Genomic DNA, 16,360 nt, shown 5'->3' with positions numbered 1-16,360 from the left:
TCCTTTATGATTTTCCCCCTCTCTTTTCTAGGCTCTCATGTGTATCACACATGCTTTTAGTTGACTTTCATCTTTAGTCTCATTAGTCTGGAATAGTTCATTTGCTTTTGTCTTTCATGACATTGAAATTTTTTCCTGAAGACTGCAGAACAGATACACCTCACTTTGGGTTTTCTGGTGTTTCCTTATGACTGGATCGGCTCATGAGTTTTTGGCAGGAATACTATGAAAGTTAAATGGTTCTCTTCTCAGAGTATTACATGGAACTGCTCGCAATCTTGGTGTATCCTATTGGCGATAGTAACTTTGAACACTTAATTAAGTTGATGTATTCCAGGCTTCTTTAAAAATACTCTTCTCCTTTGTAATTAATGCTATTTGTGGGGCGAGACTTTGAGATGTGAGAAGTCATAACACTTTTCACATGAGCCATAGCTTTCATTGATGAGTCTTACCTGATTGAGTTATTACCATGATACTTGCAAATACTGATTTTCTTACTGCATTATTCCTTCTATATTAGTTGACATTCTACTCTAAAGAACAACTTCCCTTTATGATCAGAGTGGACTTATGGACTCTCATTTTTTCTACGAATTATGATCTATCACCATGATTATTCAATTGGTATTCAAATTGTCTCAGATATGGCTAGTGGGAGCCATTACTAAATAGTTTTTGGTCTTTTTTTTTTTAAAAAAAACAACGAACTTTACTGAGCTATAAATTATGTATATTAAAATATACTGACATTACTGTCACTTCCCCCAACCACAAATCTAACTTTCTGTTAGGTTAGATTTGCTGTTTCTAGAATTTCATATAAATTGAACTATATAATATATAGTATACATTCTCGTGTGTCCTTTTGCTCAATATAATGTTTTTCAGACTCATCAGTAATGTTTCATGTGTCCGTAGTTCCTACATCTTTACTGTGGAATAGTTTTTTGTTGAATTGATACACCCCTTTATCCATTCATCTATTCATGAATGTTAGACTTGTTTCCAGTTTTTACATAATTAGGGGTAACGATGCTGTGAACATTTGTGTAAAAGTCTTTGTGTTAGCATATGCGTCACAAAGGTAAACACCTAGGAGTGGCATGCTAGGTGCTATGGGAAGTGAAAATTTGACTTAATAAAAAATTTCCAGACTGTTTTTCAAATTGGCTGTACCATTTTACATTCCTGCCATCAATGTTTCCCATCCATTGCTATTTGTTAGGTCATGTGTCTTAGAGAACTTCACATATTTTGGATTTGGCTAATTGCTTTGGTCATGATATTCTTTAACATGTGCCTTTATCTTTTCCACTTATTACTGGTAATAAGAACCAGAGGTTTGGTTAGATTCAGGTTTATTTTTGTTTTTGTTTTAGTAGAATACTTCAGTGTGTGTGCCTTGGTTTATTACAGCAGTGGGAATAATATGTTCAAGTATCTCACATTCAGTTCTGTTAAAGTTGACTTGATTCAGGTGGTGTTGTCCTTATCCACCCATCATAAGAGTGTCCCATCAATTTTTTCATTTAAAAATTATTCCTCAGATATATTATTTCAACAGGGATTGCTCAGATTTCTGAAAGAAGACAGGAAAATATCAGCAATTAGATGAGCATTTTCTGGGGTTTTTATAGTTTTCTGCTGAGATCTTTTAAATCTGGTCATTTTTAAGGCATGTTGCCCTGTGAATGGAGAAGACTTAAGAAAATTTTAGAAACATATCATGTAAAAGTTTATAATTGTATTATGAAAAGCTTTAAATACACTGAAGTAGAAAGAATTGTACTATGAATACATGCTTTACCACTGCCTTGATTTAGTAAGTTTGCTATATTTGATTCATCCATCGCTGAGTCATTTGAAAGTACCTTGCTGCAAATATCATGACACTTAAGCACTGATGTCTTAAGAAAATGCAGCATCTAAGGAAATCAACATTAAATGACTAATTTCATCTAAAATTTAGTCATGAAAATAAAATTTAGTAGTTATAGTTAATTTTTCACAATATATGGCTTTAAATTTATAAAAGCTATCTATAGAAAAATTTACTTTTTGTTTCATTGTTTCCCAACTATATCTTCTTAATGTTTTATTCTAAAAGTAATATTCATAATTAAAAATTTTTTTCTTAAACACTGAGTATATAAGAAAATACAGGGTGGGCAAACGTAGGTTTACAGTCGTGAGTATGCAAAACAGTTTATTCTTATATTATTATTCATTTTTGTATTATATATTTTTCCATGCTAACAACAGTATACCTACTTCTGCCCACCCCAGTATATAAGTGTATGAAAGATAACATTAGAAATCCATATTAGAATTACCTTTAAATTCTTTGTGTGCCCTCTGCAGTTTCATCTCTTTGCCGCCCTTCTCAGAGGTGGGGAAAAAGTCTGGCTATTTTTTAATTTTATTTATTTATTTGTTTGTTTGTTTTTGCAATTGACATCTAGTATGACTCCATTTACATATTCTTTGGTACTAATTTTTTTTTTACCTCATTTAATTTCTTAAGATTTATTTACATATTCTTTGACACTTAATTTTTTTTTTTTAAATACTAAGTCTTAGATTTATACATGATGGTTATATTGCTGTGATTTGGGGTTTTTTCCCCACCTGCTAAAGGATATTTCACTATTTGATAAAATCTGTTCTGTTAGTGGATATTTTGAATTGTTTCCAATTTTTTGATATTAGAGTGCAACCATGAACATTCTTATGCATGTTTTCCAGTAAGCATGTACAAGAGGTTCTCTAGGGTAATTTCTTCAGACTGCAGCTAGTGAGATGCATTATGAAAATGGTGTATTGGGACATGATCAAGTGTGTCAAAACATTGATAGAGTACTTCACATAGTAAATATTTTTTATGATAATTGTGTTAACAAGTAAACATTTTTTATAATTTAAACAGCGATATGGCATAAAATAGGCTTACTATGGATTCAGGCAGAAATATTTGGGAAAGACTATTATTGGGAGAAATTGCAGGACCTAGGTTAGTGATTCTTAATGGGAGTGATTCTTTTTTTTTTCTCTCTCTTCTAAGGGGACATTTGTCACCCTCTGGAGATAACACTGGTTTTCACACTGGGAAGGCAGAGGGTGCGGGGGTGAGTGCGTGTTACTGGCATCTCAGTAGGTAGAGGCCATGGATGATGCTAAACATTCTGCAGTAATGAAGGTAGCACCCCGCCCCCACCCCGTACACACACTCAAAAGAGCTACTCAAAATGTCACTAGTGCCAAAGTTGGAAAACCCTTTAGGATATATATACATTCAATATATTAATTAGTTCACATCGTTTTTTGAAAGAGGATGTGCCTATTTTTACTCTCACTAGTAGTGTTCCAATGCACTGTCTTTACTGTCTTGGTCCACAGTTGATATTGCAGGACTTTAATGTGTTTGTCAGAGTGGTGACATGCTCTTTCATTGTCTTAACTTGCATTTCTCACGCCAATGAGGCTGAGCACCATTTTCTATATTTATTATTTATTTGCATTTCCTAGTTTGCCCTACCTGTCTTTTTAGCCACATTCCCATGAGTTGCAGTGTGCGTTTGTATGTTGTTGTATTTGTGCTTTTGTGCATAAGAGCTTTGTATAAATTCTCTGTGTTCTGGATATAATTTTTACATTGTAGTGCAAATACCTTATCTCAGTTGTTTTTGCCTTTGTTTCCTTTGTTCTTTAAAAGAAATGTCTTCTACTTAAATATAAACAACCTTTCCACATTTTGTGAAAAATAAGTACTTTTAAAAGGTTCATATAATATAAACTTAGTTGTCTTAGAACTTTTTGATTCTTTGAAAGTACAGTCTTAGCTAGGGACTTCTTTATCATTTTAGTATGTTATTTTTACTTACTATATATATATATTTATTTATTTTTTTTTTGGTGCCCTGACCAGAGTGGTTCAGTGGATTGAGCACTGGCCTGCAAACCAAAAGGTCACCAGTTCGATTCCCTGCCAGGGCACATGCTTGGGTTGTAAGCCAGGTCTTCAGTTGGGAGCATGCAAGAGGCAACTGATCGATGTACCATCTCTCTCACACACTGATGTTTCTCTCCCTCTCTTCCTCCTTCTTTTTCCCTCTCTCTATAAATAAAGGAATAAATAAATAAAGTATTTTTTTAATTTGTCAGTACTTTTATGGGCTCTTTTTTTTTTTATGCTGGAGATATTTTGACAAATTTCTATGAGATCTCTTAAGTTTGTATCTATCTAACGATTGCGAGGTTACTAACAACTAGTTACAAAGTGGGGAGGGGTGGTTAACTATGTTTTCCTAAAGATAATCATGTTATTCATAACTGCAAATTGGGATGTGTAAAACTGTTTTTATTTTTAAAAGGTTGGAGACGTGATAGAGAAAAGAGAGATGATCAAGATGAAGTTTCCAGTGTGAGAAGTGAAGGCGGCAATATCCGCGGTTCCTCTAGAGGCCGAGGACGAGGCCGAGGGCGGGGAAGAGGACGAGGCAGAGGACATTCTAGACGTATGGCATGATTTTTTAAAATTTAAATTAGATGAACTTTGAAAAAAGTGTGCAAGGCCTCTCTGTTAGTTTTTCCCACCATCTCATATTTAACTAAGTTATTTGATCCAATAATACAGGTGATTTTATATTTGTTACCCCTTGAAATACTGTACTTTGGATTTTTCTTTATAGTAACTCTTTTTTCTGTTTTTTAAAAAATGTGTGACCACCTTTCTTTTTCTTTATTTACATCAAGTGAACTTTGATTATTCATATGGTTATCGAGAACATGGTGAAAGGACTGATCAACTATTTCAAACAGAACTTAATACCAGTATGATGTATTTCTATGATGATGGTACAGGCGTACAGGTATATCCTGTGGAAGAAGCATTGCTTAAAGAATATATAAAGCGCCAAATGTAAGTTCATCAGACATGAGCAGATGGAGTGATATCTGTTGCAATAATAAACTTCAACATCACTGATAGTGAATATGTTCTAACACATGTTCGAAGCTGTTTATTCATAAATAAAATTGGAGGATTTTTATAGCATTTTTGTATTATATTTTTTCTAGGAAATGTTGGTAAAATAAGTACTTTATAAAATTTATATTTGGTTCATGTTATTTATATGACTACTGCTTTTTCTATTGTTTAGGTATTTCTGTGCTTACCAGATATTAGTTACAATGTTGTGGGAAATGAGTGATTAAATATAAGAATATGAGACTATATTTGAAACTGTGTAAGTGAAGTTTGGCTTATTTGCAAATAAATGTTAACATTAAAACTTGCAAATGACTGGCAAAATTTGTAAAAATTAAATTTTATTTTTCAGTTACAGTTTACATTTATTCAGTATTATTTTGTATTAGTTTCAGGTGTACAGCAGCATGGTTAGACAGTCATATACTTTACACAAAGAGAGATTGTCTTTTGATTTTCTTAGTAATTGATTTCAGGATTCTAAGTTTCTTCTTTAACTATCAAGTTCTCTTTCTTTGTGACACATTAAATAAGAACTGCCTAATTTTTTTAGTTCAGACTCCTTAGTCTATCTAGTTCTCAGAGTAGTAGCTTTCTGAATACTGAAGTTGGTTAGGAGAATATTAGTTTGTTCCTGTTGTCTTTAAGAAAATATAACCCCTCTGCATGTTGGTAGAGTATAGCACGTTTTGCGTATTTATATAGTATTTATCTAATGGTGAAAAAATGTTTTCAAAGTGATTTGCAAAACCAGTTTGCTGAAATTTTAGTTTTTGTATCCTTGCAAGGTGAAGGTAAAAGGCTATTTTATAAAGGACGTAAACATTTTAAAAACATCTTTTTTTTTAAGAACGAAAATGGTGACCCTGTACTGTCACTAGAAAACAATTTTTTCATCGTCATCACTCAGACATCCTCCCTGAGATGCTTTCATGGTGGATTTGATTGCCTTACACTATGAAGCAACAGGTTTATTTTGTTCTTTGTTACAGTTATGCAAACACGGAAGAAAAGGGCCTTTTTATTGGCAGCAAGTGCCTAGTGTGTGGCTATCAACTTGAAACCACTATTCCTGTCTTTTTGTAACTCTTGCTGCCAGGTCCCTTTTGAGACCCAGTAGTGGACATGTACTCTTTCAGGATAATCAGCCTCACATGTGCTCGTACTAGTGAGGGAGGAGCAAAGCTACTTCACTGTTGACACAAGTTCTGATCATGCAGTATAGGATCCACTTCTTACGGAAAGATGTGATAAGGTTCCCAAGGACAGTGAAGGAAATGTCAGACGTGGCATTGGGCATAACTCCTTTTGTTGTTGTTGTTTTAGCAGTAGTGTTTTTGGCAGATGGTAGAACACCAGTTGAATGGCTCTTTACTGTTACCATTCTTCGAGTGGGGGACATCTGGATTTGAAGAGTCTTTGAGGTTTCTCATACATAGCAGGCTTATTGATTAGGGTTTAGATTTTTCCCTTTGAGCAGTTCCTGAAAAATTTACACTTGTGGGAATTTATGCTAAATGAATTTTGAACTAAGGGGCTTAGCTGATTATGTGTGGTTGAGTTTTTAAAATAATTTTAACTGAAAATATTATTTTTTGTTTTTGATTATTTCTCACTGGGGCAGTCCTTGGCATTCAGGTTTAGATATGAGTATGTTTATAAGAAGATTTAAAATATATATGCTATAGGCAATAGGGTGGTTTATGATTTTATTTAGATATCATGGTTTTCACACAGTACTAGATTAAAAGATATTAATGAGTCAGAGAAGCTTCTGTCTAAAGAACAGTTTTGACTTGTGAGTAAATGTCTTAATGATTGAAAATTTAGAATTTGAGCATATGTATTAGTGCCTACCACATTCCAGGAACTGTGGAAAGGGCTACTGAAGTATTAAAAAAAAATCAGAATGTTCAGTCTTTCAAGACTTAGGTTTTTTCTTAAATGTTCGATAAGAGTAGATGGTTTACCAGTGTTGCTGAGATGTCAGTAATAGTTCACTGACCTAAGGGAGCTTTGCACTGTGATAGTTGGATAAATATCAGAGTATAAAGAAACAACTTTGGTATTTACATTTCTAAAATAAGATATTTTTCCCCCAGTAAAAAGTAGGTCAAAGCCAATTCTCATTTATAGGTAATTATTTCTTCAAAGTTAGATTTGATCTAAATACTTCAAGAGTATCTTTAGTCACCCAGCCTTATACCCAAACATAAGAGGTGATATGCTTTCATGTTTCTATCTTGAAACTTGTTATTGATTACAGTTTGTCCATTTACATTTCTGTACTTTCCTAGAAAAGATTAAGGTGTCTAAGCATTTTTTTTTTTTTTATTTTCACCCCATGTACTTCATGGTGTCTAGATAGTCTCTGTTTAGCTATTTGCTGATTATTCCTAATGTCGTTTATAATCCTGTCCATCAAAGAAAGGAGAGTTTTTTGAATTGTTCAGATATAATTGTGTGTGCACCCATGTCCCTTCAGTCACTAAGTTTTTAACTAAGCATTGTGCTAATTACTAGGGTTCAGAGTATTAAACAATGTCAGTTTAGAAAACAGGACAAACTGTAATCTACTCTAAATTTAGCAAAATTACTTCCAATATAACATTCTTCTCAGTGAGGGGAAAAAGTTGGAAGGCAGTCTGTTGACATGCATTTAGCATTGTTATTTGGTGTGTTTAAACAAAGCAAGTAAAAGTGCCTTTGTAATGGAAATTTTCACTTAATTGACTCATTTAAAAAACCAGTTATTGAAGTTTTAAAGTAAAATGCTGGTTAATCCTTTTTTTAAATTATTTTTAAGATTTTGTTCAGAGAGAAAGAGAGGGAGAGAAACATCAGTGCGTGGTTGTATCTCCCTAAATAAATGCATGTGCCCTACTCTGGGAATTGAACTGGCGACCCTTTGGTTCACAGGCGGGTGCTCAATCCCCTGAGCCATACCAGCTTGCTTTTTTTTTTTTTTTAAGTTGTTCAGTTACAGTTGTCCCGCCTTTTCCCCCACTGCTCATTCCTTAACCCCCCTACTCCCAGTCTTTATACTTAGGTGAAGGTGATCTAAATAGAAGTTACTGTTAAGATTTTTGGAAGATAATTGGTATTCTAATCTTTTTTCTCATGTGGAAAAGGATTTATTAACTCAGTAAGGTTTTGCTGTTATTTCTTTTTTTCTCAGTTACAGTTTACATGCGTATTATTTTGTATTTCGTTTCAGGTATACATTATAGTGGTTAGATAATCATATCCTTTACAAAGTGTCCCCTTGATATTTCTAGTGTCCACCTGACACCATACACAGTTATTGCAATATTATTGAGTATATTCCTTATGCTGTACTTTAGATCCCCATGACTACCAATTTTTTACAATATTGAGTATATTCCCTATGCTGTACTTTATATCCCCGTGACTACCAATTTTTTAACTACCAATTTGTACCTCTCAATCCCTTCGTCTCTTTCACCCAGTCACTTAAACCCCTACCCTCTGGCAACCATCGGTCTGTTCTCTGTATCAGTGCATGTTTGTTTTGTTCATTTATATTGTTCTTTAGATTCCACATGTAAGTGCTGTTATTTCTTATATTTTCCCTGTGTTGTATTGAATATATAATGTTACCAATAAATTAAAATAGTTTTTTAGTAGTTGATGTTAAAAGCAATAGATATTTTTGTTTCCTATTGAATAAATGGGTGAATTTATATTTATGGCCTTACTTCCCTTTTTAGTGAGTATTACTTCAGCACAGAGAATTTGGAACGGGACTTCTTTCTTCGGAGAAAGATGGATGAGCAAGGCTTCTTGCCCATTTCCCTGATTGCTGGTTTCCACCGTGTCCAGGCTCTCACTACAAACCTCAGCCTCATTCTAGAGGTAATGACACATTTACAAAACAAATGATGCAGTCAGCATTTTTTTGTTTGTTCTGTGAACCTAAAACCACTCTAAAGAAATTCTATTAACATTTTTAAGGAAAAAAGGTGAAAACAACCTGTAGTTGCCTAAGACTTAGACTGTATTTATGGCTTTCTTCCATTTTATAAAGCCCAAATAAATTTCTAACCTTAGAAACCTCTGAAATTGCTAATGATGTTTCCACCTATTTTTACCCTGATCCTTTAAAACTTGAACATCTTGGCCATTCTTGGTTCTTTAGTCTTCTTCAGGTTGTTCTATAATAGTGTTCCCATGTATTAAATTTTTGAGAATTTTTTGTGAGACAGAAAAGCTAATTTAAAAGTCTTTCCAGTTACGTTCTTTCTTTTTTTTTTTTTTTAAGATTTTATTTATTTATTTTTAGAGAAGGGAAGGGATGGAGAAAAAGAGGGAGAGAAAGAAACAAACATCAACGTGTGGCTGCTTCTCATGCGCCTGCCACTGGGGACCTGCCTGCAACCCAGGCATGTGCCCTGACTGGGAATCGAACTGATGACGCTTTGGTTTCCAGGCTGGCACTCAATCCACTGAGCCACATGAGCCAGGGCTCCAGTTATGTTCTTAATGTTTTTTATTAAGTCTCTTGTCTGTCTGGTTGTAGAAATGCATTCAATGTTTTTGGTTTTCTGTTACGTACATATAATCAATTTTGCCCTTTTTGATGTATAGTTCTGTGAGCTTTGACAGATTTACACCCTTGTGTGTGCTCTTGTGCAGCCAATCCCTTTCCTTCTACATAGCACCTGGGAACTACAGACCTGATTTTTGTCCCTCTACTTTTGCCTTTTCCAGAATATCATTTAAATAAATTCTATTTTGTAGCCTTTTATTTCTTTCTCTTAGTGCTTTTGAGGTTGATTCATGTTGTTGCATCTATCAGTAGTTTTCTCTTTATTGTTGACTAACTCCACAGTACCACAATTTATCCAATCACTTGTGTTTAGCTATTTTAGATTGTTTCTGCTTTTTGGAGATTATGAGCAAAGCATAAAGGTATTTGTGTAGACATATGTTTTCATTTCTAGTGCATAAATAATGGTGATTGTGATTGCTTGGATGTATGGTAAGTGATCTATACTATAAGAAATTGCCGACCTATTGTCCAAAGTGAGTTTGAACATCTTGTATACTGTTTTATTTTGTGTGAGAGTTTCATTTGCTCCATGACCTCATCAGCACTAGGTAGTGTCAGTTGTTTTTTTTTTTTAAATAACCTGTAGTGGTTTCTCTTTGCAGTTTTAATTTGCATTTCGCTAATGACTGATGAAATTGAGCATCTTTTCGTGTATTCTTTATTTACTGAAACTTCTTGTATACATTATTTACTAAAACTTCTGTTCAAATCTTTTGCCTATTTTTATTGGAGTGGTTTTTTCTTTTTTAGTACTAGAATTGCAGGAGTTCTTTATTCTGGCTACAAATCCTTTATGTGTATTTAACAAATAATTTTTCCTAGTCTTTGAGTCATCCTTTCACATTTTAAATAGACTTTTTTAGCAAATTTTTTGATCACATGTACTCCATGCTTTAAAAATTAGCTATAGAAAAGTCCAGGTTTTCAAAACACTAAAAACCAGTGATTTTCTATTTCCTGATTTGTGATTAAAGGGTTATTTTGTGGAAAAAAAAATATTTCAGGCAATGTTGTTATTGCATTTATTTATAGATGGTATTTAAATAAAGTTCTGTATACTACAATTTGAAGAAAATTATGTTTAGTTTTATAGCAAAATATTATGATCATGTTCATAGTAGAATGAGTTTATTAACTGCTGCTGCCATTGTGCTGTAGCGAAGATCCAGCTCAGCTGTCATTTTCAGTGAAGTTACCAATTTCCTTCACTCCTTACTTCTGTAAGGATCTGGTTGTAAATGTATTGTATACTTTTTTGGGTCAGTTCTTTTTTCTTTTTGGTATGTTCTTATTCCCATTAAGTCCTCACGCAGCATTTTCAGATCAAATATTTTCAAAATTTACAGCAGGAGGGAAGGAATGTTTAAAAGAACTTCTGTGTTACTATTAGGTTTAGCATTTTTGACACATTTACTGTCGATACATTAAGAAATAATACTGATTTTAAAGTAAAGAAAGTTCATTATGGAAAATACAGCTTGAGAAGTAACTACTATACTATTATTAAGGGCATACAAATGTAAGACTTTTTTTTTTTGAGGAAAGTTGGCTGATATCTTTATTACTTTTGAAACAATGAAATATGTTCACCAACTACAATACAATGAGTTTTTTTAAAGTTAGCAAGTATGTATATTGAAATTTTGTGTCATATTTTCATTGTTCTTTAATTTCTAATAGGTGAGTACCCTTGACTTTTAGTTAAAATTCAGGTCAAAAACCTTTAATTTTTATTTTGAAAAATTTTGTTCTAGTTTTATTTTATTCTTAAACTACAGCTTGTAGTTTATTTAAGAAACACCCTAGCCTAGTGGCTAGGCTCACTGGTGGACAGATAAATGATCTGAGTCCTGTCATCAACTCATACTAAATCTGTGCTCTTTATCGAGTTACCGTGGTGTCCCCCCTTTTCTTCTGGGGATACAGTCTAAGACCCTGACAGGTGCCTGATGTTGCAGTTAGTACTGAACCCTATATTATGTACTATATTTTTTATATACATACATACCTTTTCACTTAAAGGAAGAACATTGTGGTTCCTCTGTGGCACATTTGAATCGCCAGCATCACTACTCTTGTGCTTTTAGGCTATTTTTAAGGAAAATAAGAATGATGTGCAAGAAGCGCTGTGATACCGTTAACCGGGTCGATTTGATAATGCAGATGGCTACCGAGTGACTAAAAGTCAGGGTGCATATGCTGGACAAAGGGACAGTTCACGTCCAGTGCGATTATTTCATGATGCTACTCAGAGCAGTGTGTTCTATTTAAAATTATGAGTTGTTTATTTCTGGAATTTTTCATTTAATATTTTTGGACTGCAGTTGACGACAGGTAACTAAAGCTGTGAAAAGTGAAGCTGCAGATAGAGGACAGATGAGGGGACTGCTATTTTTATTTCTTTAACCTTTAGTGTCCTCATCTGTGAAATAGTAATTTTTAGAATTTTAGGCTCTTGTAAGTATAGGATGTGCAAGTAAAATTTTTTAATGAAAGTTCTTTAATAGATCAAAATTCCTATTTATAGGCACTGAAAGATAGCACAGAAGTGGAAATTGTGGACGAGAAAATGAGAAAAAAGATAGAACCAGAAAAATGGCCAATTCCTGGCCCTCCTCCACGTCGGGTGCCACAAACAGACTTCTCTCAGTTGATTGACTGCCCAGAGTTTGTACCAGGCCAAGCCTTTTGTTCACATACAGGTAACTGCTTTTCTTCTGGAGCAAACAGCATAGCAGTGGGATTCTGGTGCATTTTACCTATCTTTATAAAGTTTACTTAGATTCAGTAGGAAAATTAAAGATAACTAAATAACTTTTGATGCTCTAAATTCTATTCATATTGTCTGCCACACAGAGCTATAATTTAAATAGGGATTTAAGAGTCATGAGTGAAGCTCTGCTCTGTTCCTAAAATTATTTGTGAACTTTGCTATGTGTGGAGTTTCTACCTATCTTGTCATTAATTTTACTATATGATTATAGATATATTATGCCATTTTCCACTCGTAAGCTTGAAATAGTAGGATTGGGATAGTCTAAACATCTTATACTCAAGATTAGGGTAGACTTCTTTTAATTTTCTTACTGATGTGCTTCAACCTGGTCTTGAAAGGGTGAGATGACCTACCTATATTCTAATGCAGAATTGAGGTTCTCTTATGAAGGTATTATAATTATTGATTAAAGAATTGGTGGTATTTAGGATTTCCAAAAACTGCTTTAATGTTAAGATTTTTTTCCTGGGTCATTTTAAAGACATTCCCTCTTGGGAAAAAAAAATATGTGTGCTTAAACTTTTTTCAGTCAGGGTGATGATCTACTGATGCTCTTGGATGTCATTTGATCGGAATATGCAGAGGAATAGGTGACTCACTGAAATATCATTAAATATATTGGAACAAATCGTGCTGCAGAAATGAAAGCGACCAGAGTTACTTCTGTGCAAGAATGTCTACTCCCAACTCTTTGTGGAGGCAGTTGGGCCAGCACTGCAGTGGAGATAAACACCTTTGTGATGATGATGAGAGACAGACCAGAGGACTGCTGTTGTTTTTATAGGAGCTGCCCATTTGTGTGTAATTAGCCTGGGCTGCATGTGCTACTTTTATTCACGGTGGGAAAGTTCATTTTCATTCTGGAAATATTACAAGATTCTGTCTTTTCCTCTTAGACTTATGTACTTGTGTCCAGATCAATAAAGCCAAAATAGAGAGGCTTGAGTGGCATTTCCCAGATTGTTAGGTCCTTTGCTATTTAATTTGCTCTTCAATATAGTGTATGTTGTATAACCTAGATGTCATAATATTTCACATGGACTTTAAAAAGATTTATTAATGTGGACACTAAGATAAATTTAAGAAATGAACAAAAGTATTTTTTCACTCTTAAAAAATTTATTTTTGATACATTATTATGAGACACATGCCATCAGTAAAGCACTGATGGGGACAGTCTCACATTTTTATTTATTGTTTCTTTGATTGTCAGCCCTCTGCCTCTAAACCTAGAAAGCAATTTGGGCAAGTGTTTTAAAATTTGAAGAATAGTGACATTTTTTAGGTTTTTAAATAAAGATATGATATCTATGTAAGTTAGATTAATTTATTGTGTAAACGTGGGGTCCAAGATCACATTTTTAACCTGCCTGTGAACAGGCATTAGTTGAGTTATATAAAATAGAAAACAGTTCTTCCGTAGAGTAGCTAAGATAGGTCAGTCAAGTTGCTGATGCCTGCCTATTAGCCATTTATGCATTATTAATAAAATTACAGGAATAAAACCACAATGTCTTTGTACATTTTTGTGTTTTTTTTAAAAATATGTACTCATTTACATGCACATACACATTGCCTGGAAAAAACCAATCCATCTGTAAAATGTTAAAAAAATTTTGTGTTTTTAGATTATACATCATACATCAGAAACAAGATGGATGATGAGGCATTATAGAAAGATGTTTTTTGAGTTATGCTGGCACATCGCATCATAGGAATAATTATGTAAATGCAGCCTTTCCCTGCGAATCCCAAAATTTCTGACCATAATGATTTCCCTTTGATACAAAAGACTTAATTTCCTAACTTCAGTAGAGAGTACTGTCACCAAATATTTGAAACAGAAGTATGGAATGGGAAATATGGATTGTGTTTATCTGTACCCATGAGTACAGATAAACTAGTGAAACTTTTATCTGTACCCTTTTTACTCACATTATTAGACCTTAAATTTCAAAAAACATAATAACCCTTTGTATAGACCTAGAGAGATTCATGTGATAAAATTTTTTTTAATTTTTTCGTTCTTTTCATCAAAAAAAATAAAATTTCTATTTTTTCCTCTATGGAGCTTGAATTGTCTAACACGGATTGACCTTTGTGCTGAACAGAGGACCATAATACACCAGAAAAGGTTGATTATGGGAATGGTAAGGTGTTTCGAAATTTAGATATTTTATCAACAGTAAAACAATTTCGTTCACCAAAATTGAGACGTCAGGTATCTGACAATCTTGGGGGTTTTTTTGTTTGTTTGTTTGCTTGCTTGTATTTGGCTTTAAAAAATGTATAATGGGATCTTTAATAATTGTTAACTAAACTGTGAGATTTTCTTTGAAATAACTGATCTTCAGAAGTATTCTTGAATGCGCTGCACATAAAATATAGAATCCTTTTAAAGCAGTCTATATAATTACCCAGAGCTGTGATTCAGAGTGGATAAAAAAGTCATGTCAGGTAAATATCATGGAATGTGTAGGGTAGGGAAAAAGTAGGTTTACAGTTGTTGAGTACATGAAATTTTCTTGTATCATTATTAAATTATTTTTATTATTTCCCACACTAACTTTAAACCTACTTTTACCCCACTTTGGTGTGTGTTTGCTGTTTTGGGTTTTGTTTTGTTTTGAAGATTTTATTTATTTTTAGAGAGAGAGGGCAAGGGAGAGAAAGAGAGGGAGAGAAACATTGTTGTGCAAGAGGAACATCAGGTTGTCTCTTGAACCACTCAACTAGGGATCTGGCTCTCACCCCAGACATGTGACCTGACATGGAATCGAACCAGTGACCTTTTGGTTTGCAGGATGATGCTCAACTCTGAGTCACACCAGTCAGAGCTTACTTTAGCCCCACTTTGTATAAGGTGATTTCTCTCTGGAGAATCATGTTGACAATTGGCAATTAATGGAAATAGCAAGAATTTTTTTTTATTGAGTTCTTATAAACAAGAAGCCATAACTGTCAGAGTATGTGTCTTAATTTTTTTGCTTATAAGTTTAATGTCAAAGTCACATTCATATTTATTTTGGTCTTGGAAGATTAGGGCTTTGCTATTACCATTAAAATTAACACACATGGTTTAAAATCTTTTCATGATTAGAGAAAGCAATCACGCATAGTGTATGTGTAGCTTAATTATAGTGTGAAGCCCTTTAAAAACCAAATTTTCATGTCTTACCGAAATTCTTTGGTGTTTTAACGTCATTTATTTTATAAGCAGACATACTGCGAATATAGTGAAACACTTCATGGGAGAAGCATTCAAGCTTAAAAAGCATTTAGAGATGATTATGTAATAAACTTAAGTAGTTGTTTAAAGATTACATTTCTCTGTTGAAAATAGTGTCAACTGATTTCCCCAGCACATGCCAGGTGCTGTTCTAATTATTTATACATGCACTGTGCATAATGGTACTTTACTTAATTCTCACTCTAAGGTGGTGGTTCTGAGTATACTTTAAAAACTTTATTCACTGCATGCACATAGATGATTTATAGTATTAGAAACAGGGTTTACTATAAATTTATTTCTCATTGATTGGGGTGGGGAGAGAAACATGAATTTGTTGTTCCACTCATTTATGCATTCTTTGGTTGATTCTTGCATGTGCCCTGACTGGGGACTGGCGTATAGGGACGATGCTCCAAACAGCTGCGCTACCTGGCCAGGGCCCCTCTATAACTTTGATAATGATGACAGCCCAAAACTAGTATTTTATTCACACCACTTTAGTGCATCAAATGATGGTACATGTACCATTAATTAAGGAATGTATAGAGTAGCAATGTTCAGTAGAACTCTAATGTTTATTACCCATGCGATCCTACTGATTTTAATAGCCTTAAAGCTACAAAAAGAAATTTTAATATTTTAAACATTTTAATGTATCTAAATATTACTATAACATTAGTATAATAATTATGGTTCAATTTGACTTTTTTTGTATTGTGTCTTTGAAATCTGTTATTTTATTCTTATCCTGAGGACTAGTCACGTTAAGTGCCAGCACTGCCCCAACCA

General features: G+C 33.6%; 1 protein-coding gene across 6 annotated transcripts in view; it reads left to right on the top strand.

The window, feature by feature from the left end:
- The window catches only part of LARP1B (La ribonucleoprotein 1B), a 70,026-nt gene that overhangs the window by 14,687 nt on the left and 38,979 nt on the right, over positions 1–16,360 (top strand). For 3 of the 6 annotated variants that reach the window (XM_054563280.1, XM_054563290.1, XM_054563298.1), the window contains exons 6-9: positions 4,374–4,517; positions 4,756–4,921; positions 8,722–8,866; positions 12,091–12,265. In XM_054563280.1, coding sequence (XP_054419255.1) covers positions 4,374–4,517; positions 4,756–4,921; positions 8,722–8,866; positions 12,091–12,265 — 630 coding nt within the window. Of the gene's footprint in view, positions 1–4,373; positions 4,518–4,755; positions 4,922–8,721; positions 8,867–12,090; positions 12,266–12,868; positions 16,055–16,360 lie in introns of those variants that run through there. The other 3 variants (XR_008528267.1, XR_008528266.1, XM_054563307.1) reach the window with 3 other exon arrangements.

Source organism: Pteronotus mesoamericanus, unplaced genomic scaffold (assembly GCF_021234165.1).
Source record: "Pteronotus mesoamericanus isolate MK-2021 breed Mesoamerican mustached bat unplaced genomic scaffold, CSHL_Meso_final contig_163, whole genome shotgun sequence".
Taxonomy (NCBI): Eukaryota; Metazoa; Chordata; class Mammalia; order Chiroptera; family Mormoopidae; genus Pteronotus; species Pteronotus mesoamericanus.
This window is presented reverse-complemented; position numbering and strand designations above follow the sequence as displayed.